We start from the raw sequence: 25,370 nt of genomic DNA on the forward strand, positions 1-25,370 counted from the left end.
CTGCTTTTACTTTGAAGGCTCTGACCGGAAGTGTGAGCAGTAGCTTTGTGCAGCTTGACGTCATCGTCCTGCAGCCGCCTGTTGAACGGAGGCAGCGCGCGGAGGTCGGCTCAGTTCCCGGGAAGAGACTGATGGGTGAGTTCAGTTGGACTGGAGGAAGTACCTGTCTGTCTGCCTGCCTGTCTGTCTGTCCTGTCTGTCTGTCTGTCTGCCTGCCTGCCTGTCTGCCTGTCTGTCTGTCTGTCCTTCTGTCTGTCTGTTTGTTTGTTTACTTTTTGTTTGTTTATTTGCGGAAACTGAAGCGATGCGTTCAGAATGAGAGTTTCTGATGATGATGATGATGATGATGAGGAGGAGGAGGAGCTGCATTTGTTTGACTGTGTCTTTCTTCCTCAGCGGAGCAGCGGGACTGACGGCGGTCTGCGGAGGTGAGTCCACACTGACACATTGAGGCTTTTAGTCCGTCTGTCGGTCTGAACCGGATCAGACACCGAGAGGAAGAACCGGTTCCTCAAAGCAAACTTTAATGTTCTGAAAGTGTCTCAGAGAGTCCGGAGAAAGGGTTCAGTGTACCTGGAGCTGCAGGTCCAGCTGGTTCAGTCTGTAAATAGACCTACAGGTAGTCCAGGGGCTCACATGTGGATCCGGTGGCTGTTTGAGGGCTGGTCGGAACCACAGGGGTCCACCGGTACCTGGTTTAGGTTTTATAGGTGGACCTGCAGGGACTCAGGTATACAGGTACAGGTGGGTAGGTTGGGGTCTGTGGACCTACCGGGGTTTAAGGGTTCTGGCAGAAGTTACAAAGACCAGCATGCAACTGTGATTTCCTCTGATTGATCCTGAGAGGTTCGATACGAGGGGACTACAAAGACCAGCATGCAACTGTGATTTCCTCTGATTGATCCTGAGAGGTTCGATACGAGGGGACTTTAGGGGAGTTTCCCTTTGAAACCAGTTTCTATTGAACAGTTTGCAACCAGAGGCTTCAATCACAAACTGTAGAATAATATAAAAGACCCAACAGTTCCCACCACGAGCAAGCACCTGGAGACAGCGGCAAGGAAACTGCACTGTTAGCCACTAGCTAACGTTAGCTTAGAAATGGAGTCCGCTAACGTCTACAGACGACCGACGACAGAGTCCAAAGTCAGAGCTAACATTAATGCTAAGCTAGTGGAACATATTGTCTGATTGTGCTTTTAGTTGGCTAACGTTATCCATGATGCTAACTTATGTATTCTGTTGATGTTAGCCAACAATAAATGATGTAGCGGTACAAAGCTAATGATAGCTTCCTATTAGCCAAGAGTGATGTGAGGGAGGGGCATCCAGCTAGCTAACTGCAGCTATGCTAACTGGGGTTGTCCAGCTGGCTGTATCTTGGTGTTGCATTGTGGGTCTGGTGTTGGTTGCTTCGTGGTGTTGGCTGATCTGTAAACAGCGAGCTAGTTATTAGCATGGAGCTAACGGTCCAAATAAAATATAGGAACATTGCAGATAGTAACGTTATTCTAAATATGATCGTCAGTTATTTTACAGCGTTCAGTGTTTGTCTCTGTTGGCCGACGCCCAGGATGATGCAACAGGACGCTGACTGCAGTTCACTGAACGACCACTGGTGGCGCTGTTAGCTACAGTTTAATGAACGACCACTGGTGGCGCTGTTAGTTACAGTTTAATGAACGACCACTGGTGGCGCTGTTAACTACAGTTTAATGAACGACCACTGGTGGCGCTGTTAGCTACAGTTTAATGAACGACCACTGGTGGCGCTGTTAGCTACAGTTTAATGAACGACCACTGGTGGCGCTGTTAGTTACAGTTTAATGAACGACCACTGGTGGCGCTGTTAACTACAGTTTGATGAACGACCACTGGTGGCACTGTTAGCTACAGTTTAATGAACGACCACTGGTGGCGCTGTTAGTTACAGTTTAATGAACGACCACTGGTGGCGCTGTTAACTACAGTTTAATGAACGACCACTGGTGGCGCTGTTAGTTACAGTTTAATGAACGACCACTGGTGGCGCTGTTAGCTACAGTTTAATGAACGACCACTGGTGGCGCTGTTAGCTACAGTTTAATGAACGACCACTGGAGGCGCTGTTAGCTACAGTTCACTGAACGACCACTGGTGGCGCTGTTAGCTACAGTTCACTGTATAACTGTAAAGTGAATATTATTGGATGTTGTCACTGTGGATTCTCATTATTTTATTAAATGAATAATTAACGAGCTGCAGCACTAATAATAATAAAATATGATAATAATATTAATTACTGTATGACTGAGTTAAAACTGACTAGAAGTCCGTTGTTGGTTGTGTTTTATGGTTGTTTACTGACTCCAGTTCACAGAGAATATAAGTACTGTACCTCTGTGTCTCCGTCTATAATTGCATTAGTCTCTCTGAGTACTTTCTCATGACAGGGGGCTTCTGTTTTAGGATTAGCACACATGCTAACACACACACACTAACTGTAGCTCTCGGTCTGCACGCTCTGGTTCCACATTTGATCATTTCTGTAGATATTAGAGCCGCAGATCTGATGAGTTAGTTCCAGAGAAGAGCGACGGTCTGAAGTTGTGATGGTTTGATTGGAGTCCAGCTTGTGACAGTCCTGTTTGTGTGGCGGCCTGCAGCAGCCGGATTATAGCTGCTTAACGTTTCCACAGTGAAGCCTTTACATTAATTTAACCCTTTAAGAGCTCATCCTCACTTATATTGTTCCATTATTTAACAACGTGTGACAGAAAATACTCACAAAACCTCAGTTTTACATTCACCCGTCAATCTCTGGTTTTCCTTTCATCTGGACTTTAAAGAAAAAGCTTGACATTTCTTGAATTATGCTGATTTGCTTTGTGATTTAACTCTCATATCTGTACATTAAAGCTAACAGCTGGTTAGCTTAGCTTAGCATAAAAACCTGAAACAGGGGGAAATGGCCCATGACAGCCCTAACCGTCTCTGATTGGCTCGTGCTCAATCAATTTTTCAAAATAAAATACAGTGAGCAGACTGTAGATAGATTTTTCAGGCAGTATTGGAGCTATTTCTGAAGTTTTATTGCATTTTATAACAAGATTATCCATCAACCAACAGAAACAAAAATACAAGAGTCAGCAAACCAACAGACATCAACATAAGAAAGCAGATATTTGGTTACAGTAACGTGGATTTTATTGGTACGCAGCTGCTGTACGTTATTAATCCAGCTGTTAATAATGAAAATGTTCTCGACTGTGGTGCTGCAGTTCAGACTGATACTGTTAATGTTTGACAGAAATGTTCCAGCAGCTGGAGCGCCAAAAAATAAAGTAATATTCTATCATTAAAATACAGTTTTTAGCTTTAATTTGACATAAAATGTGTTATTTACACTTTAAAAACAATGCAATGAGCTATAAATCCAGGTAAACTCTGCTATAACACAATAATCACTTACATTTACAGCAGAGTGCTGTTAATATTGGATTGTTATTATTTTAATGTGAATGTTAAAAGTTATAGAACTGAAATAAAAGTCATTATCTGTGAGATTACAGTAATTATTGCTGTTTACACTGATAACAACTGTATTTGGACAGTTTACCTTATACACTGATAAACAACATTTATTCAACTTCCATCATTATACAACATATCTGTCAGTTCACTAACTAATACATTAAAGTTACACAACTAATACTGTTTTACTGTTAATTAGTGATATGATTATTTACAGTTACAGATTTTTCACGTTATTTTATATTAGACCTGTAAATTCACAGGATAGTTTTATAATGTTATTAATATTTAATATATATTTAAAGAATAAACAGTGATGGTGACTGAGTGTCACATTTTCTGGAGGAGTTCGGTGAACGAGAGGCAGACGAACTGATGGACAGACTGATGTAACAGTGGAGGAGGATGTGACGGAGGGTGAGGGGGTGACAGGGTGAGGTGTTGGTGTTGGTGGGGGGGCGTTTGACCTTTTATTGATGACTGGTTTTGGAGTTTGCCAGATGGGTCGTCATGGTGACACCTAACGCCCACTTTGTCAGAGCAGAAGGTGAGATTGTTGTTTTTCCTCCCGAGTGAATCATCTTCTGGGACGTAGACGCTCTTTGTGTCTATGTTACCCCGACAGGCTTCTTTGTGTGTGTGTGTGTGTGTGTGTGTGTGTGTGTGTGTGTGTCTGTTAATACCACCAAATCCTGTGAACACTACATGTGGTGAACTGTGCACACATGGTCCTGTTCCCACACACAACCTGTAGTCTCTGGCAGGGTCTGAACACACACAGTAACACACAGTAACACACACACACACACACACCACACCACACTCATCTGGCCGACGAGCTGTTAAACCTGCCGCCACCTTTTTCCACTTCCAGGCTGATCTGATGTTGTTGGATTGTTTCCTCAAACACTGATGGACACATTGTTCATTCACCTCAGTGGTTCCCAACCTGGGGGCCGGGACCCCTGCTGGGGGTCGCCAAAGCTTCACAGGCGGTCGCGAGGCCTTCTTGATTTTAAAGCATGTAAGAAAACTTTAAAAATAAACCCAGTAGGCCGATATGTCACCGTCCTGCAGTAAGAAAGTACACAGTTCTAACAATAGAGCTTAATGGAGGAAAAAACCCACTGAATTTATTAAAAAATAAGCTTATAAAGTTTGTTAGAGAATATAAAATACACAATACAGACAGAATTATATAAAAAGTTCCCCATAAAATCAGTAAAACTCATCTCTGATGAACATTCACAGGAAATAATCAGCTCAACATTCATCCAAATCTCTGGTTTCACATCCTGTATTCAGTTGGTTGTATTCTGCAACTTCACCACTAGATGTCACTAAATCTTACACACTGGACCTACAAACACAACTTCTGTAACGCGATTCATTTTATAAACCTACAAACCGTAAAAAAGAAGCACAAAAATCCTCTCAGAGTCTCATCCTGCTGCAGACGAGGACGAGTCAGTTTGTTGTCCAGTGAGAGAGAAATCTGTATTTATTGACCTCCTCTAGCTTTGGCAGGACGCAGCCGAATAAACAATAGCGTGTTTGTGTTGACTGTCAGCACGAGGCCTCTCATTGGCTGTGATCAGAGGAGACAGCACAGCGAGAGCCTGTGGGACACACACTGCGCTGTGAGATCCCATCAGCCACCTGGGCCTCCTGGACGGAGACCCGGCCGCGGCTCTGAGGTCGACTTCAGACTGTAAGATGACAGTGACGAGACCTTGCTGCAGAGGTCACGACCTGCTGCAACCTCTGCAGCAAGTGACCTCTGCAGCAAGTGAATGATCTTTCCTCCAGCTCCAGCAGCAGGACAGAACTGACTGTTTTACAGTTTTACAGATTTCCAAAAGGAACAGACGTGAATTTGTGTCACAGATTGACTCCAAGATGTTTCCTGACGCCACTTAAGTTGTAAATCATGACTCAGTGTTCACACCAAACAAGAGCAAGCTCAAAGTTCAGTTCACACATTAAAATGAACATTTCTTCTGATTCCATATGTCAGTATGTGACTCATGTTATTTTCTGAATCAGTGTGTGTGTGAGCAGTGTGTAAACAGGTTGTAGTGTAGCTTTGTTCCTCTGCTGCCTGTGGACTGATCTCTATGTGTCTCTATGTAGGATGAGGGTCAAAGGTTGTGACCTTTATGCTCCCGAGTGCCTTCTCTCTCCGCTTCCCTACAGTGAGTCCACAACACAGTCCAATGCAGCTAGCTAACTGTAGCTAAGCTAACTGGGGTTGTCCGGCTGGCTGCGCGGTGTGGGTCTGGCGTTGGTTGCTTCGTGGTGTTGGCTGATGGGTGATTTGTAAACAGCAAGCTAGTTAGTAGCATGGAGCTAATGGTCCAAATAAAGTAAAGGAACATCCACTGCTGGTGGACGTTGAGTTGAGATGTTTGTGAACCCTCGGAGGACTCTGGTGAACTCCTCGGTGCACAAACAGGGAGGCGTCTCTTCGCTCTGCAGCTGTTTGTTTCTGTAAGAGCTGGAGCTCCTTTGATGTGTTTGTGGGTGAACCTTCAGTGAAGGTGTTAACTGTTACATTAACCAAATCTAAACGTTATGGGGTTTATTTAAAAGAAAACCCGTATCTCCTCCTGTAACGTCTCTGATGGACCAAAAACTTGTATATATTCTTTAACTTAACAACATACAATTAGTGCTGAGTTATTCCTGCCATCAAAACCACAACAACCCTTTGTATTTCTGTAATCATGACCAACTTCAACTAAACAGGGTTTTATTTGCTCACACACGCTCACACTCACAAAAACAGACCGAAAGCTTCTCATGCTGACAAAATTAAATCTGTGGTCGTGTCGGTTTTAGAGAGAAAGAAAAGAGACTAAATATATTTCAGACAATGAACTGACTCCAGTTCAGACAAACTCAAATGTACAAACACGCTGGTGTTGGTAGCAGAGCGTGAAAGCTGTCGCCCTTCATAGAAACTGAGAGCGAGCGGGGCCCGGCCCGCCTGTCTGTGGTTTCTGGAAAGCGAGGCAGAGTGAGACCTCTACGTTGTAAACAAACAGGCTGATCTCGGGTCAGCGCTGCTCCACAGGAAGCTGTGGTTCGGAGGAAGCCGATGTTTCTAAATGAATCAGACGCTGCTGAAGCTGCTCCGCCTCTCAACAGGAAGTAAAGAGCACAGAGCTGCTGTCTCTCTGCAGCCTGTCTGTCTCTCTGCAGCCTGTCTGTCTCTCTGCAGCCCGTCTGTCTCTCTGCAGCCCATCTGTCTCTCTGCAGCCCGTCTGTCTCTCTGCAGCCCGTCTGTCTGTCTCTGAACAGCTCAGCATCACTATTGAAGATCTTTTCCTGTCCAGTTGTTCATCATGCCGCCGTCCCTCCCCTATTTGTGGTTCGGGTAACCACAGCAGAGGTGTGAACTCGAGTCACGAATCTGACAAGTGCAAGCGTATAGTGACGTCGCCCATCCGTTTGTGAAGAACCGCTTTGAAGCCACAAGTTCGTCATTATGCAGCGGAGGTCACGTAAAGCGAGTTGAGCTGCTCTCATTGGCAGCTCGTCTGCTCACACAGGATCTGGTATTCCAGATAAACAGTAAAATGTGTTTGTGAACAGATTTGAGGAGAGAAATAGTCAACAACTGAATCTGGATCCATATCTGATCAGCACTGTTTGACAGTTTTATCTGAGTTTGGTTGAGCTGGACGGACTCACTGATAATGAGCTGTCAGTCACAAGGTAGCCCCGCCCTAAAGCATACCCTGCTTTATGGTCTGTTTTACTCTAAATTCAATTCAATCAATTCAATTTTATTTGTATAGCGCCAATTCATAACAGAAGTTATCTCAGGACACTTTCAAATAGAGCAGGTCAGACCGAACTTAACATTAATACAGAGACCCAACAGTACCACATGAGCAAGCACTGGCACAAGGGCAGGAAAACGCCTGTTAAAAGGCAGAAACAGGACAGATCCTGGCTCTAGGTGGGTGGTCGTCGTCTCGACCAGTTGGGGGAGAGAGAGAGAGAGGGGACAGACAACAGACAGGTGCACAGCAACAACAGTATTGGCAATGGCAGTCAAGCAGGACCATGGCGAGGCTCCACCAGGATCCAGAGAACCCGAGACAAGCACAAGAACTCCGGAAGAAGTGGAGTTAGTAACATGCATTAAAGGGACATGAATATCAGAAGAGAGAAGAGTAGCTCAGTGCACCATGGGAAATCCCCATAGTCTAGGCCTATAGCACATAACAAGGGATGGTTCAGGACTCACCGATCCAGCCCTAACTATAACTTTATCAAAGAGGAATGTCTTAAGCCTACTCTGAAAGTGGTGAGGGTGTCTGCCTCCCGAACCACAACTGGAACTGGTTCCACAGGAGAGGAGCTGGTAACGAAGGCTCTGGCCCGTCACTTTAGAGACTATAGGAACCACAAGTAGCCCAGCATTCAGAGAAGTAGTGTTCTAGTGGGGTAATAGGGTACTATGAGCTCTTAAGATATGAAGGGGCCGACCAGAAGAGCTTTATAGGTGAGGAGGAGTATTTTAAATTCAATTCTACATTTTATAGGGAGCCAATGCAGAGTAGCTAGTACAGGAGAGATGTGATCTCTTTTCTAGTTCCTGTCAGTACGGCGCAGTGTCGAATTAATTGGAGCGTTTTAATGGACTTATTGGGGCAACCTATAATAAAGAGTTGCAGTAATCCAGCCTTGAAGTAACAAATGCATGGATTAGTTTTCTGCATCTGTCTGTGATAGTATGTGTCTAATTTTCTAATATTACGTAAATGAAAGAAGGCAGTCCTAGAGGTCTGCTTATGTGGGAGTTAAATGACAAATCCTGATCAAAGATAACTCCAAGATTCCTGACAGTGGTGCTAGAGGCCAAGTTAATGCCATCAGAGTAACTATATCTTTAGACAGTGAGTCTCTAAGGTTTTGGGGCCAAGAACAAGAATTTCGTTTTTTTCTGAGTTTAACATCAGAAAATTGCAGGTCATCCAGGATTTTATGACCATCAGTTACTAAATGAACATCATGCTGTATGGAAGAAGACTGAAACTAGAGACTGAGACCAGAAACTCATCAGGAAACTGTTAACTGAGTTCATAAATCAACTTCTCCATAAGACTCAATACTATCAGACTTCTTTAATTACAGCCAGTGGAGCTGCCCCCTGCGGGCTGTTAGAAAAAGTGGTACCAACAGGTCTGGTTCATGATTTTAATAGTTCTGTTAGTGGAAATGTGATTGTGATGCAGAAATGAGCCTGCATGAAAGAATGACATTTACATTGGACTGAATGACTCTGAGAGGGCGGGTTTAACTTTTGATGCAAATTGGGTTCAACTGTCAAAGTTTAAGTTTATATTCACTGCTTCTCAGCAGGAAACGCGTTAAACGGCCTGTTGGGTTTTTGGGGCTTAATTACAGCGCCACCATCTAGCCAATTAGGCTCATGTTTCTTGGGAAACTCATACACATAATTTCTAGCTTGCGGCGAAGCTTGTGATGGACCATGTTAATTAGATTTATTTAATATAATTGAAGCAGTATGGGTATCGCAGTCAGACCAGAACTGATAGAAAGTCTATCTGTGCTTCTTTAATCTGTTCCATTTTTACAACCGGATCCTGTTCTCTGAATAATAACAAACCGTTTGTTTCCTTTCTCCTCAGCAGCCAAGGTGCATGATGGGATCTTTCCGGCGTCCCAGGCCTCGGTTTATGAGCTCTCCGGTTCTGTCGGACCTCGCTCGGTTCCACGCCAGCTCACCCTCGCTACAGATCTCCAACACCAGAGTGTGGAACAGGTCAGCTGCATACTGCCCCCCAGTGGACAAAAAGATGTTTCTGACCTCTGAACCCACAGAACGAACTTTATATAGACTCTATAATCCCACAGCACGCAGAACAGATAGTATCTCCATGTGTTTAGGACACAGCCTGTTATGTTATGGGTCCAAACATCAGATTAAAAATGAGGGGAAAGTGCTGGCTCGTGTTTTCCAGACCTCAGAGAGAGGAACAGGTTCTGGTGAAGGTCAGCAGTGTTTCTGAGCCGATCGGACTGTTTTCTGTTCGGTTGGTGTGGCGAGTTTGTGAGATTGAAGGTTGAGACTTCATAATGATTCAGAGGAACTGTTAACACAGGAAGAATCTGGAATTCATTAATCCATTTTCCTCCTCTTATCGGGGTAAACAAGGTAGTTCAGTTCCTCCTGGGGGATCCAGAGTCATTCTCAAGCCAGATGAGATATTATGAGCTTGGAAGGCAGCTGGACTCTCAAGATCACACGAGGAAGTACTGGCAAGAATTTCATCACTGAAAGAGAAGCAAAGAACGACACTGAAGGCTTTTCTTGATGGAAGAGATGTTTTCTCTCTTCTCCCGACTGACTTCTGTGAGAGTTCGACTGCATTATTCAGTTCATTGATCTGATTGGTTCGCCCTTATTCGCCCTTGTTAGACGCTGATAGACAGACGGTTCATCCAACCACCTGCCAAGTATTTTTGTGTGTCGCTCTTCCAGGCAGTTTCCAACGACAAGATCTTCCTAAGATCACATGAGACAGGCTTTAGGATGGGTTCATGGCAGCGTTTTTGGACGCAAGGGTCACGTCGCTTCCCAGCATTTGGCCACAACGAAAGGCTCCACCCTCCTACAATCACGCAAACACTTCCTGGCTGCACTTGAGTGGACGAATGTTTTCTGCTTCCTTTCCAAGAAATAATTGGTGCAGTTGTTGTCTTCAATTTCAATTCAGTTCAATTCAGTTTTATTTGTATAGCGCCAATTCATAACAGAAGTTATCTCAGGACACTTTTCAAATAGAGCAGGCCTAGACCGAACTCTTTATAACATTAATTACAGAGACCCAACAGTACCACCATGAGCAAGACCTTGGAGACAAGGGCAAGGAAACACTGCCTGTTAAAAGGCAGAAACCTAGGACAGATCCTCTAGGTGGGTGGTCGTCTGCCTCGACCAGTTGGGGAGGGGGGGAGGGAGAGGGGGGGAGAGAGAGAGAGAGAGAGAGAGAGAGAGAGAGAGAGAGAGAGAGAGAGAGAGAGAGAGAGGTGTTAATGGTTAGTTTAAAAGTTTTACAGGAGTTTTTAGAGGAGGCAGGTCGCCCCTGATTTGCATAAAGCAGCCGGCAAATGAGGAGCCGCCAACAGGACAACCCGATCTCTCAGAGCACTACCAGAATGCATTGCATGAACAATGTATTCTTACAGAAACAATGACTATAAGCGTGGAAAGGACTGATCCTGTGAACTTAAGGCGCCTAATGTCGGTGTGTCCCATTAGAGTCCAGATATTTGTGGTGCAGCTCAGTTTCTCAGTGTGTTACGGTTGTTTCAGCACCGCTCAGTCTTCGGCCTGTTTCCTGCAGGATGTTTAGTAGGAAGTGGAGGTGGCAGTCGGGCCACGTCCTGTCAACCAGCTGAGTCACACACGAGGACCGCCGCACACTGACACACTTCACAGTAACTGCCAGTGGCGTCCACTTTCTTTTATTACGAGGAGGAGACGAGTGAAACTACCCAACAGTTTATACAAGTACAGCTGAAAGTAATCCATTAATCAATTAGCTGATTGACAGAAAATCTATGGTTAAAGTCATTTTTCATGTAAAAGTATTTCATGGTTCGAGCTTCACTAATGTGAATATTTACTTTCATTTTAATAATTTTTATGTATTTGTAATAATTTTGAGGTTTGAACTGTTGGCTAGGCTAATCTGTGTTTAAAGACAACCACATTGTGAAGATGGTTCACATCTTAAGTTAGCTAATGTCAGCAAAAATCTAGCTCATCTCCATAAATCATTAGTTGGGTAATTAGCTAGCTAACGATTAATTTAGATTAGTTAACTTACAATTTATGTATCTAAGCTAAATAGTTATCTAGAGTTATTTGAAGAAATGAATATGTGACTATATACACAATCTACAAAATGTGGTTGTCTTTTCAACATAGATTAGCCTAGCATATAGCATGCCTAAGTACAGGAAAGGAGGAAGTTGCTGTTGTTGGACCACAAAGCAAAACTATTTTCAGAAACAAATGAATGAGTCATAATTATCTAATAATATCATATATAATAGTACAACAGTCACAGTTTGATACTTAAAATACATTTTACTGATTACGCACACATACTTTTACTTATGTACTTCTACCTGTGTGGGCTGAGCTCTTTTATAATACTTCCTTCAAAACATCATAACAACTAAATCAACTTTTTATAGAAGACGTCTCACAGATTTGTAATCATGTGCAACTGAACTAAATAATTATAATGTGTATACTGGAATTTATACGCCTCTATTACCACAACTGTAGCTTATATAAAACATATTGACCTCTGATCTTTGTGTGTCCTCAGTGTCCAATCAGCTGTGATCAAGGTGTTCCAGGGTGGAGCTCTGCAGGCCAACGAGCTGTACACGCTTAACGAGAGCATCAGGTGACGTTAAATCTTAAACTGTAAAGTATCTCTAGCAGTCAGATAAATACATGTAGTAAAAAGTACAATATTTACCTCTGAAGTAGTGATGTGGTGGTGGTGTCGGGTAGGGGGGGGTAAAAATATTGATTCATCAATGCATTAAAATATATTTTTTCCCAATTCAATATGGATTCATTAAATCCTCTGAATCGATTCAAGCCCCTGGCCAGTGGGGGCGCGGTAAGCTAACACCTTTGTGTGATTTGCGTTGTAAGGACGAAGGCCGCACTCGACCATACAACAATAACATGGCAACCAAAGCAGGTAGCGACAGTGTTAAACCAACGCCTTCAACTTTAAAAGCAGACGTTTGGAGTCATTTTATATTCCTGTGTAAACCCGGAAAAGGAAATAGACAAAAGTGAGGTAGTGTGTAAGCTGTGCCAGATACTACTAAAATACTGCAACCGCCGACACCATGCAGATGCTCTGCAGCAACCCGCGGCTAAACCTGTGGATTCAAAACAGACGCAACTCGACAAATCCTTCCTTTGCAAACTGCCGCCAAACTCTGCCCGCGGACAGAAGATAACGGAGTCTGTGGCCGTCTTCATATGTAAGGACCTACGACCGTACAGTGTTGTGGAAAATGGGGGTTTTAAGAAGATGGTATACACACTGGAACCACAATACGCCATACCAACACGCAAACACATGGCGGAAGTCGCCGTCCCAAAGCTGTAATTCTACTTATTACTGAATCGATATCGGAGCATTAAAATCAATATCGAATCAATATCCAATCGAATCGTGAGGTTCTTAACAATACCCAGCCCTAGTGTCAGGGCTGTTTGACACGTTATTTAACTTAAATGTGCCTTTAGATCCACTTCAGTAGATAGAAACAGATCTGTTAAATTGATCCCAGTATGTCAGAGAACAGATCAACCATCTGTCCACAGGTGTCCCACAAGGATTGTTCCTGGGCCCATTACTATTTACATTATAACTATTTTAAACATTGTTAATATACATAAATAAAACAACTAAAGAAGTTGATTTCCTTACATAGTGTGTCTTACCCATTTTGCAAGCTAACGTTAGTCAAATAACACATCAACTCAGATAGTATTTTGGTAGCAATAACATTAACGAGCAAGCAATCTAAAGTTAGCCAGTCAAATTAGGAGTCTGGATGAAGCTAGCTGACTATATCTTGCTACGTTAGCTAGCTTGCAATTTGTCTGCATTAGCAAGTAAGCTAATATTATTCAGCTTAAAGCACAATCAGACAGTATGTTCCACAAGCTCTGCAGTAATGTTAGCTTTGACTTAGACTACATAACAACCTGTTCACTAATTGGCAATAAAACGTGATTAATACACAACATCACACTTAACAAAAAGACCAACCTACAAATAAATATTACTAAGATGGATGATTCCTCTGTCATCATTATTAAATATCAGAAAGATCAATAATTAATCTATAGAGCTCATATTGAAATACAGTTCGCTATCAAATTAAAAAGAAAATTAACATGGAAGTAAATGTAAATAAAAAGATGAACTCTATCTCTAAACTTTTCATTGTGCCTTTGATCTGACATTTTACAGAAGGATGTGTCTTTATCTGACCTCTGATTTCCCAGAATGCTCAGTAAACTGGGCCTCAGTGTGAAGGTGAGGAGAGGAAACTGAACTCCTCTGTGTCTTTACAGGTGGCTCCTTAAAACTGAGATGGGCTCCTTCATCACAGACTACTTCCAGGTATCTTTATTTCCTGTTTTTATGTAATAAAAACTGAGTGTTTGTTTTTAACAATCAGAGGAAACATTAGTTGATGTTGATGCGGTCACCCCACTTCCTGTATCTGTGTTTGTAACAGTCTAATGATTACAGTCTGCTGATGCCGGAGGTTTTAGTTTATCTGATGAAGATATATTGGCTGATATTAATGATACCACAAATTATTTAGCAGTTAAGTAATAAACTGTAGTATCAAGTTTGACAGTAACAAATTATGGACAGTAAACCTAACTGCAGAGGAATTATTATAAATAATCAATACAAACATATTCAACAAAGTTATATAAAAAACTTAACAAGTAAAATAACTTAAATATACTTATATATATATTTATTTTGTTTGTAGCTGTTAGCCGACTCCGTTTATAAGCTTACATTAGTTAGTGTTGCCCACTGTTGGCACTGTAGGGAAGCGGAGAGAGAGAAGGCACTCAGGAGCATAAAGGTCGCAACCTTTGACCCTCATCCTACATAGAGACACATAGAGATCAGTCCACAGGCAGCAGAGGGACAAAGCTACACTACAACCTGTTCACTCTCTGGCAATAAGAACTAACAAACTTTTCATTGTCCAAAAAAGAGAAGAATAAATGTCACAACATCCCACACGGTTCTCGGTTCTTTCAGATCAGGTTTCACACTCACACATGCAGCTGTGTGCTGGTCTCATTAATCCATCCAGACACATCAGACTGTAAAAACGCTTTCAGTCGCTGTGAGTCTGAACTGATCACGTGATGTGGAGCTCACGGTCCGCTGCAAACTGTGAAGATGTTTATCTGTCCACCACGAGAGGTTTGTTCTCTTCAACTGCTGGAAAAACCTTCTGCAGAAGAGCCACAAGTGTTGACTCGTTCAACTCTCAGCAGATGGATCTCAGGTTGATTTAAATACTGCACTGCAGTCCGTGCGGTCATGTGAGCGCGTTTACCTGGTAAGGATCACAACTCAAAGCCTAATGTAGCTTCAGGTCAAATAAAACTGTATTCTGAATAATGTTGTCCTGGAAGAGGAATTCATACTCACCAAAAGGACAGCCTTTCAAAATAAAGTTGATTTACAGGAAAAACAAAGAATGAAAGTTAATAAAATATAAAACATCAGTTAATAAAAAGTCAGAAGATAAAAGTGAGTTTAAATAAGTTTTTTAAGGTCCAGTGCAACATTGAGGCGTAAATATAATAGTGTAACAGTCACAGGAATATAATATCCATAAGTATGTTTTCATTATGGTTTAATCAGCTGAATATAAGAATCATGAGAGGTTTTTATCTACAGAGGGAGCGGGTCCTTTTCTGAGTCCACCATGTTGAACCACAATGTTTCTACAGTAGCTCAGAACAGACAAACCAAACTGACAGACCCTTTCATAGAGAGCTTTGCATTTTTCGCAAATTTCGCAGCCACCATAGTTTGTCCTACACACTTTGAAGGTGACCTGAAAGAAGGTTAAACCTCCCCGACAGCAGCCGTCTCTGAGCGGGTCTGTGACTGTTGGTGTGTTAAATCTTGCATGGGTGGGCCAAACAGGTGCTTAGAGCCAATAGAGCGTGTAAGAGTAGAACTTCTTCCTGAACTGGACAAAAAGTTCAGGCTGTGAAGAAAAGTAAAAAGTAATCTCTGGTTCCTCTGAACGCCGTTTTCGTACTAACTGTAACCAAAACTTCAAACAGGGTCGAGTCTGCGTCTCTCGTCTTTATGTACATCATGCGTGATATACGGAAGGTGTGTGATGCTGTAAATATAATAATTTTGATGGTAGTTTGGTGACGTACGGCTGCAATGGAAACCTACATCTTGCGGAATTTGCATGAATTGTTTTGATCGCAACTTCCTGGAGGGACTGAAAAACAAATAATAATCGATTGTTCACAGTAAAATCCTGTTTTATATTAATGCAGCAGTTTGTCAGTCGGTCTCATTTCAGGGCAGATTTTGTTGTTTTTAGTATTTTTGCAGTGAAACAAAATGAAGCTGATTCAGTCAGTGAACGTCTCTTCATCCTCGTTATGAATCGGTTCCGCTGCAGATAGCGAGCTGTAGATCGGCAGATGGTGGTGGCGAGGACAGACATCCTCTTCCTGTTCTGTCTTCCTGTCACATCTGTCCACAATCTCCTTCCTGTCCTCAAGGATCTGACCTCTGCAAAATAAAGAAAGCTTGTTTGAACTTCCAAATTAAACGTTTCTCGTCACCACGAACGAGACGATGACCTTGGTTTCCCTCAGGGTCACGTGTTGCATCACCTCCTGTTTCTTCAAAATGGAGCTCCACAATAATGACTCTGCAGAATTTAAAACCTTTAACAGAGTTGAATCTTACTGTAAGTGTAATTTAAAGATGTTGCTGCTAGTATTCAAATACTCTAATGCTGACATAGAGTGGACAGTTAGTTAGAGCCGCTAGCTCAACTACAAACAAGTGGCACACAGGAACTTTTACAAACAGCATGAATATGCTTCTAGTGACTAAAAGCTCCAGCAGACAACAGCTGCTCATTAGCTCTGTTAGCTCTGACTAGCAGCTCACTACCAAACTTAAAGGGTGTAGTTACACTTTAAAGGGCTTTACTACGGAGCCCCTAAAGGGACATGGGGGAAAAAAAAAAAAAAGAAACGTTTCTAGTGCGCACTAGATACTATCTTGTGAGCACTAGATACTATCTTGTGCGCACTAGATCCCTATCTAGTGAGCACTAGATACTATCTAGTACTATCTAGTGCGCACTAGATAGTATCCATATTGTGGCGAATCAACACATGGCTAATTTTAATATTAAAGTATTAAACTAATTTAACACTAAAAAATACTACTAAAAAAACTAAACAAACAACAAAAAAAATAACTAAAAAATAAATGTAAATTAATCTGTAACCTTTTTTGTTACAGTCCGCGTTTAAATGCCCTGTCCTGCAGCCGGACACTCATTTGTCCTCCTTTTGAGAAAATAACAAAAACAGTCCACCTTTTGACACATTACCTTGTTAGTTTAATACTTATTTACGGAGCCCCTAAAGGAACATGGAAAAAAAAAAAAAAAAAACGTATCTAGTGCTCACTAGATACGGATTGAGTGTTGTGGCATTAAAATTAGCCATGTGTTAATAGGTCACAACACGAAAATGTAACCAATGAAATTACTTATTTTGACACACATTTTAAGCCAATAAGTATTAAACTAACAAGGTAATGTGTCAAAAGGTGGACTGTTTTTGTTATTTTCTCAAAAGGAGGACAAATTAGTGTCCGGCTGCAGGACAGGGCATTTAAATGCGGACTGTAACAAAAAAGGTTACAGATTAATTTACATTTATTTTTTAGTTTAATACTCATTTGAATATTAAAATTAGCCATGTGTTGATTCGCCACAATATGGATAGTATCTAGTGCGCACTAGATAGTACTAGATACTATCTAGTGCGCACTAGAAACGTTTTTTTTTTTTTTTTTTTTTCCATGTCCCTTTAGGGGCTCCGTACTTTACAGAAAACTATTGAACTATTAAAAAGTTTTTTCTGATCGTATTTCCTATTAAATCTGATGTTTTGACTCCTCGAGAATCTAGAAAAGTTGAATAATGAGTGTTTAGATTCTCGTTGGATATTTGTGAGATTATAATGTTTGAAAGACTTGAAACTAGTTTCTTTTTATACAACTCACCCTTTTTAAATTATATTATTATAACCGTAATAAAATTTAAATTCTATTAAGGATTAGAGTTAGAGTGACAGGTTGGTGCCGTCACAGCAACTGAACAACTTTTAAAGACTTTAATGATATTAAATTTGTCCGTATGAACTGATGTGTAAACTCTGTGTTCCAGAACCAGCTGCTGACTCGTGGTCTGTCTGAAGTCCTGGATCAGGTCCTCCCCCACTCTGGTGAGAATGCTTTGTGGTTTTTCTGTCTGAACTCTGAACTGGAGACTCTCTGGTTTAGAGTTTATCCATCAATAATAAAATAAAGCTTTAATATCCCTGAGGGTCACTTCTTTTACTTTGTATGTGTATGTTTATGTGAGAGGAGCTGATTCAGGTCTCTGAGTTCTGCTCCCAGGAGCCGCTGTTACTGGTCACTTCCTTGGTTGTATTGTGTTTCTATTTAAAGCTGCTGGGATCAATAACCTTCAGTCTGATGTAATAAGACACACGGTTGTTGTTCTGTTTGTGTTTACAGACACCACAACAACAGATACATTAAAGTGTAATGATGTCGGGGATGTTAGACATGTTGCCGTGGTGTTATGGGATGCGTTTCAACAACCTATAGTGTCTCCCGTAGGTGATGAGCAGCTCGTCGTCCTCGCCGACATGTGGGACAGATTCTTCACAGAGATCCTCCCGACCCTGCAGGCCATCTTCTACCCCGTCCAGGTACACACACACTAATGTACACACACACACAGACTAACGTACACACACACTAATGTACACACACACACAGACTAACGTACACACACACACTAATGTACACACACACACAGACTAACGTACACACGCACTAACGTACACACAGACTAACGTACGTACACACACACTAACGTAGGTACACACACACACAGACTAACGTACACATTGAATTGAATGCTAAGCTAAGCTATCTGTTTCAGTGTTTATGCTAAGCTATCTGTTTCAGTGTTTATGCTAAGCTAAGCTATCTGTTTCAGTGTTTATGCTAAAACTTTTTAGTGTTTATGCTAAGCTATCTGTTTCAGTGTTTATGCTAAGCTACTGTTTCAGTGTTTATGCTAAGCTACTCTGTTTCAGTGTTTATGCTAAGCTAAGCTATCTGTTTCAGTGTTTATGCTAAGCAACTATCTGTTTCAGTGTTTATCTAAGCCGTTTCAGTGTTTAGCTAACTATCTGTTTCAGTGTTTATGCTAAGCTATCTGTTTCAGTGTTTATGCTAAGCTATCTGTTTCAGTGTTTATGCTAAGCTAAGCTATCTGTTTCAGTGTTTATGCTAAGCTATCTGTTTCAGTGTTTATGCTAAGCTATCTGTTTCAGTGTTTATGCTAAGCTATCTGTTTCAGTGTTTATGCTAAGCTATCTGTTTCAGTGTTTATGTGGGCAGTCACAGAACAACAGGCTCCTGTTGCTGCTGGACTTTATGTAAAAGATCATATTTGACTGCAGCCTGGTTCAGTCTTCCGGAGGGTGAACGTTAGGTAAATCCACCTGCCCACAGGTGTGTTTACATTGTTTACCTGCATACAGGTGAACAGACCTGGCACATGAAGAGACAGTTCAGGTCAGTTTAAATTATTGATATGAAATTGGATGAGGTCAGAGATCAGACCGAAGAGCTTCAGGTTGAAAACACAGATTAAGTGATGAATGATCAGAACCTCAGACTCCATTAATCAAGGCCACTTCACATTTTGAGAGCCTTGTTTCCATGGCAACGTGAATAAACAGTAGTGATTGGTCTTTTAGATTTGAAACGGAACAAAAGCTAAGCTACGATAGCTCTCCACCCATTTTCAGTCTTCTTGCTAAACTGAGGTTTTTATTTTCACCTGTTTCTAGACATTATGCTAAGCTAAGGTAGCTGTTTCTCTGTTTCCAGTCCTCAATCATTTTCAGCCGCTGCAGTCACAACAGGTTGTTGTTGTTGTTGTTGTTGTTCCTGTGTGATATTTGAATAAGTGTTTGAGTTTGTTTTCACGTTTATCTGATAAAAGAGGAAAGTTTCTCTCTGAGCGTTAGCGTTAGCATGCTACTACTGAAAGCACCACTGTGTCACAGAGTCCACACACAGGTGTGACAGTGTGTGTGTGTGTGTGTGTGTGTGTGTGTCTGTGTGTGTGTGTGTGTGTGTGTGTGTGTGTGTGTGTGTGTGTGTGTGTGTGTCTGTGTGTGTGTGTGTGTCTGTGTGTCTGTGTGTGTGTGTGTGTGTGTGTGTGTGTGTGTGTGTGTGTGTGTGTGTGTCTGTGTCTGTGTGTCTGTGTGTGTCTGTGTGTGTGTGTGTGTGTGTGTGTGTCTGTGTGTGTGTGTGTGTGTGTGTGTGTGTGTGTCTGTGTGTGTGTGTGTGTGTGTGTGTGTGTGTGTGTGTGTGTCTGTGTCTGTGTGTGTGTGTGTGTGTGTGTGTGTGTGTCTGTGTGTGTGTGTGTGTGTGTGTGTGTCTGTGTCTGTGTGTGTGTGTGTGTGTGTGTGTGTGTGTGTGTGTGTGTGTGTGTGTGTGTGTGTGTGTGTGTGTGTGTGTGTGTGTGTGTCTGTGTCTGTGTCTGTGTCTGTGTGTGTGTCTGTGTGTGTGTGTGTGTGTGTGTGTGTGTGTGTGTGTGTGTGTGTGTGTGTGTGTGTGTGTGTGTGTGTGTGTGTGTGTGTGTGTGTGTGTGTGTGTGTGTGTGTGTGTCTGTGTGTGTCTGTGTGTGTGTGTGTGTCTGTGTGTGTGTGTGTGTGTGTGTGTGTGTGTGTCTGTGTGTCTGTGTGTGTGTGTGTGTGTGTGTGTGTGTGTGTGTGTGTCTGTGTCTGTGTGTGTGTGTGTGTGTGTGTGTGTGTGTGTGTGTGTGTGTGTGTGTGTGTGTGTGTGTGTGTGTGTGTGTGTGTGTCTGTGTGTGTGTCTGTGTCTGTGTCTGTGTCTGTGTGTGTGTGTGTGTGTGTGTGTGTTGCGTTCAGGGTCAGGAGCTGACAGTGAGGCAGATGGCTCTGTTGGCCTTCAGAGACCTGGTGCTGTTGAAGCTCCACCTGGAGGAAACTCTGGGAACTGCAGCCTCCGTCCCTCCTGCTGTCACACAGATGCTGCTGGTGCTGCAGGTAAACAAACACTGATGATAACGGATTATTCTGGTTAATTACATCTTACTGTCGAGGTTTTAGACTTTATTTCTATCAGTTATTTAGTTTGACACAGTTTATTCACAAGATCTTAAACCCTTTTATTTTGAGAAAACTTCCAGTCTTTATGCTAAGCTAAGTTAGCTGTATTGTTCCTTGTAATGACATCCCTCCACTTTGTCTAATGGCTCAGATTTAACCTCAGTGTTTCTCTCAGGGCGTCCATGAGTCTGGAGGTCCCAGTGTGGAGTATCACCAGTTGGAGCGTCTGGTGGAGATCGTCGTGTCTCCGTATCTTAGCAACGTTCTGCACAACAAAAACCAGTTCCTGTTAGGTTGGTACTGAATAATAAGACTGTGAATAATCAGATTATTGATCAGATTATTGATCAGATTATTGATCAGATTATTATTATTATATTATTGATGAGCAGAGTGTGAACAGGTTGTAGTGTAGCTTTGTCCCTCTGCTGCCTGTGGACTGATCTCTATGTGTCTCTATGTAGGATGAGGGTCAAAGGTTGTGACCTTTATGCTCCCGAGTGCCAACAGTGGGCAACACAGATCCACACCAAACACAGAGTCCACAACACAGAGTCCACAACACAGAGTCCACAACACAGAGTCCACAACACAGAGTCCACAACACAGAGTCCACAACACAGAGTCCACAACACAGAGTCCACAACACAGAGTCCACAACATTGTGGGTCTGGTGTTGCATTGTGGGTCTGGTGTTGCATTGTGGGTCTGGCTATTGCTGATTGTAAGGGTCTGGTGTTGCATTGAGTAAGGTCAAAAAAAAAAAAAAAAAAAAAAAAAAAAAAAAAAAAAAAAAAAAAAAAAAAAAAAAAAATAAATAATAAAAAAAAAAAAATTAAACAGTGGTGTTGCATTGTGGGTCTGGTGTTGCATTGTGGGTCTGGTGTTGGCTGATGGCTGATTAGGGGTGTAGAAGCTCAGATGGTCGGGAAGCCATTAGGGATTTATTAGCAATAAATGAGCTAACGGATCCAAATACAATATAGGAACATTGCAGATAGTAACGTTATTCTAAATATGACTGTCAGTTATTTTACAGCGTTCAGTGTTTGGAAGTAAACGCTCCAGTATGTTGACTTTTAGCAGCGTGGCTAACAGATGCTGCTCTGGTTTTACAAACTAAAGCCTTTATCCGTCTGGGCTCAGTCAGTGAACCGCAGGAAGAAGGGAACGTGTAATTCCTTCAGCCAGGTTTCACAAACAAACTCGCCACGGCTGGCAAAGCCTGATGGGATTAAAGTCCTAATCCTCGCTGCGACTTGAAACAGGCCAGCAGGGAGGTTTTCCTGCTGGAGGCCACTTCAGGAACCCAACAATACTGTTATATAATACTAATATATGAATATGTCACCCTGCAGTTAAAGCCCCACAACAAGCAGCAGGAACACACACTCATTGTACTTCCTTCATTAGAGCAAGAACATTAAATAAGTTTTAAAAAAAGACACATTTTTGACATTTTAAACATTATTAAATCATTAACCTGTATTTGTGTTGTATTTTGATAATTATATTAATTTAATGTAAGTCTAAAACACTGAAGCTGCTAACAGTCATTAAGTTTCACACAAACGTAAAAGCAAAACTTGGTGGTTTTTTACACTTTTATTAAGTCAAACACAAGATGTAACATGTTAATGAGCCCTGAGCATCGATCACACTGCACAGCTTCCTGTCTTGAAGTCATTGTGGTTTTCACACCTCTTCTTTATTAGTAAAGTCGTTTATAAACAGGCACACAAGGGAAGACTATTTACAGCACAGTGCCGTGAGAAACTAATTACACAATTAACTGATAGCGATCCTGATCAGCCAGCATCAGTAATCAATACTCCCATTAATAAAGCATCAATCAAACTGATACCATCAATCAACCTGATCAGCCTTCAGCAGTTAGCTAGTGTTTCTGTAGTGGAGACTAAACGTTAACAATGATCCATATCAGCAGTTTGAATCCAACTAAAAGCTCCCTGCACCAAACTCCCTTTAAGAAATATCACATTTTAACAATTCCTAACGTGTTCGTAACAACACGTAACTCTAGAAACACGAGCTAAAGGCCGTCATATGTCCACAGTCTGACTGTCAATACAGGATCAATATCATCCATAAAGATACAGTGTATACTGATCAATATCATCCATAAAGATACAGTGTATACTGATCAATATCATCCATAAAGATACAGTGTATACTGATCAATATCATCCATAAAGATACAGTGTATTCTGATCAATATCATCCATAAAGATACAGTGTATTCTGATCAATATCATCCATAAAGATACAGTGTATTCTGATCAATATCATCCATAAAGATACAGTGTATACTGATCAATATCATCCATAAAGATACAGTGTATACTGATCAATAATCAATAAAGATACAGTGTATACTGATCAATAATCAATAAAGATACAGTGTATACTGATCAATATCATCCATAAGGATACAGTTGATGAACTGTTCCTTTAAAGCTCCTCTTCCTGTTTCCTGTTTCCTGTCTCCTCCTCCAGAGTCTCGCCATCTGCGGCCATCGGGGTTGTTGCTAGGCGACCAGTCCCAGCCGGAGATCACCGTCACCGAGCACCACAACTCCTCCGACTCGTCGTCTCTGGCCCCGCTGGTGGAGCAGGAGGGCGAGGCCTACCTGGAGAAGTCGGGCGGCGTGCGGCGCCACACGGTGGCCAACGCGCACTCTGACGTTCGGCTGCTGTCGGCGTCAGGCAGGATGCATGCTGGGACGGAGGAGGACAACGGGGTGGGAGGGGGCGAGGGAAGCGTGGAGTTTCTGGTGGCCGGCGGGCCGATGAGTCCCAGACCGTTCTCCAGCCAACCGGACATGGTGGAGTCTCCGAGGGGAGGAGTTATCTGCTAGCCGCTGAGCCTGATGGACAATATGGGACAGGAAATAACAGGACAGTGTGGGAATTTCAAAATAAGACATAAAAAAGACAAGATGGGACAAGATAACAGAGTATGACAGGAAACAGGAAACAGGACAGTGGAAGTGTTGATCCGTCCCACAGCTCCCAGCAGGAGGAACAGCTCCGGGTCCGTACTGGATCTGAACCACTGAATCTGGTGTTTATTAAAGCGCTGGTCCTGGTTTGTTGTGGTCCTGGATCAGGGTTGTTGTGGTCCTGGATCAGGGTTCTTGTGGTCCTGGATCAGGGTTGTTGTGGTCCTGGATCAGGATTGTTTTGGTCCTGGATCAGGAATGTTTTGGTCCTGGATCAGGGTTGTTGTGGTCCTGGATCAGGGTTGTTGTGGTCCTGGATCAGGGTTCTTGTGGTCCTGGATCAGGGTTGTTGTGGTCCTGGATCAGGGTTCTTGTGGTCCTGGATCAGGGTTGTTGTGGTCCTGGATCAGGGTTGTTGTGGTCCTGGATCAGGGTTGTTGTGGTCCTGGATCAGGGTTGTTGTGGTCTTGTGGACTGCAGGTTCTGGTTCTGCTCAGGTCATGTAGATACGTTCTGTTTTAGGATTGTTAACGAATAATAAAGATTAATTAAACTAATTCAAACCTTTAAATGTTGAACTGTGTTTTCTTCAGGAGACGTTGGTGAACGCTTCCTAAGCCCCGCCCCTTTTAGAACCTCGGTCAACTTCCTGTGCTTAGATACGCTACGTGCTAAGCTAATCTATGTTGAACAGACAACCACATTTTGAAGATGGTTAAAAGATAAGAGACATTTATAAAGTCTAGTTATCTAATCTACACCAAGGGTTAGCTAGGTAACTGTTAATGTAGATTAGCTAGTGAATTAACTACTTAACTAGCAGCTTCATTATTGTGATTATTGTTAATTTCAGAGGTCGCCATCAACTCTTTAGCTGTTTGATTACCCACAATGCAGTGCGCTGTTTGCATTATGTTCAGTATAAATACCTTAAATATTTAGTGCTGTCAGTTAAACGCGTTATTAACGGCGTTAACACTTTGTAGTTTTTTTCACATGCTGTTGCAACAACTAGTAACATTAGAAAAACTACAACACCACACCGGATCTAGTTAGACCGGAAACAGAACAACACACACTTGTTTAAGAGTAGTAGACGTTACGTTTTGAGTGGATGGCGAGCGCAAGACGCCGAAATGGATGCCACTAATATTCTGAATGGAAAGTTTACTTTTAAAAAGTTGCCTAATGGTTCCATTGACAAGACCAAAGATCTGTGTGTTCTGTGGTTGTGAACTGAGCTATCATCGCAGCACGTCCAGTCTGAAATACCACCTGATGGCCAAACACACAGCTGATACGAACTCCGCCCCCTCGTCAAAGCCAGGCGACAATAAGAAATCAAGGGACGTTTAGAATAGATAAAGATGTGCGATTAATTGCGAGTTAACTATGACATTAATTCGATTAATTGCGATTAAATATTTGAATCGTTTGACAGCACTATAAATAATGTAAAAGCTAATGTGAACAGACAGAAAGCTGCTCGCTGTCACTGAGTCTTTTACCTGCGCTGCTCCACATAAATTTAATGCATTTAACAGCCTAACTGCTCTCGTCACTGCCTGACCTCTGACCTCTGACCCAGGCTGGATAGGGAGTAGTATTGAGGTCACATGTCACTTAATCCTCACATCTAATTCCTCTGCTTCCTTCCACTGACTGACTCAGATCGACTGTTTTATTTCTCATTAACTGATTTCTGGTTATTTTGCTCCTGTAACGTCTTCTTTAACTCTGATATCATAAAAATATCCAAAGGGCACAGACACGTTATTTTTTATATACAGCACCAAAATCTATCAACTGTTTCCATTTGTGAG

General features: G+C 42.2%; 2 protein-coding genes and 1 long non-coding RNA gene across 9 annotated transcripts in view; 2 read left to right on the plus strand and 1 right to left on the minus strand.

Annotated features, from left to right (window-relative positions):
- The window catches only part of sh3gl3b (SH3-domain GRB2-like 3b), a 69,892-nt gene extending 48,785 nt beyond the window's left edge, over positions 1 to 21,107 (plus strand). The window contains exons 11-12 of one of the 2 annotated variants that reach the window (XR_007881091.1): positions 5,586 to 5,660; positions 21,063 to 21,106. The gene's annotated coding sequence lies outside the window, so the exon portion shown is untranslated. Of the gene's footprint in view, positions 1 to 5,585; positions 5,661 to 21,062 lie in introns of both variants that reach the window. The other variant, XR_007881092.1, reaches the window with a different exon arrangement.
- Positions 69 to 24,118, plus strand: prr5l (proline rich 5 like). Of its 6 annotated transcripts, none has more exons than XM_051380879.1 (10): positions 69 to 135; positions 397 to 428; positions 9,180 to 9,313; positions 11,895 to 11,975; positions 13,679 to 13,727; positions 17,590 to 17,647; positions 18,036 to 18,139; positions 20,384 to 20,521; positions 20,760 to 20,877; positions 23,102 to 24,118. In XM_051380879.1, exons 3-10 carry the CDS (start codon positions 9,192 to 9,194, stop codon positions 23,461 to 23,463), a joined length of 1,032 nt encoding a protein of 343 aa, XP_051236839.1. In that variant the 5' UTR covers positions 69 to 135; positions 397 to 428; positions 9,180 to 9,191; the 3' UTR covers positions 23,464 to 24,118. The 6 variants fall into 6 exon arrangements, 3 of the variants coding, with proteins under 3 accessions (XP_051236839.1, XP_051236840.1, XP_051236841.1); XM_051380880.1 differs by having other exon boundaries at positions 88 to 135; positions 9,183 to 9,313; XR_007881093.1 differs by lacking the exons at positions 69 to 135; positions 397 to 428 and having other exon boundaries at positions 23,102 to 23,693; positions 23,826 to 24,118.
- Positions 10,269 to 25,370, minus strand: part of LOC127352507 (uncharacterized) — a 100,411-nt gene continuing 85,309 nt past the window's right edge. Inside the window, exon 2 of the long non-coding RNA XR_007881124.1 lies at positions 10,269 to 10,450. This is a non-coding gene — a long non-coding RNA (uncharacterized LOC127352507). The remainder of the gene's footprint in view (positions 10,451 to 25,370) is intronic.

The sequence above is a fragment of the Dicentrarchus labrax genome, unplaced genomic scaffold, assembly GCF_905237075.1.
Source record: "Dicentrarchus labrax unplaced genomic scaffold, dlabrax2021, whole genome shotgun sequence".
In the NCBI taxonomy this organism is placed as follows: Eukaryota; Metazoa; Chordata; class Actinopteri; family Moronidae; genus Dicentrarchus; species Dicentrarchus labrax.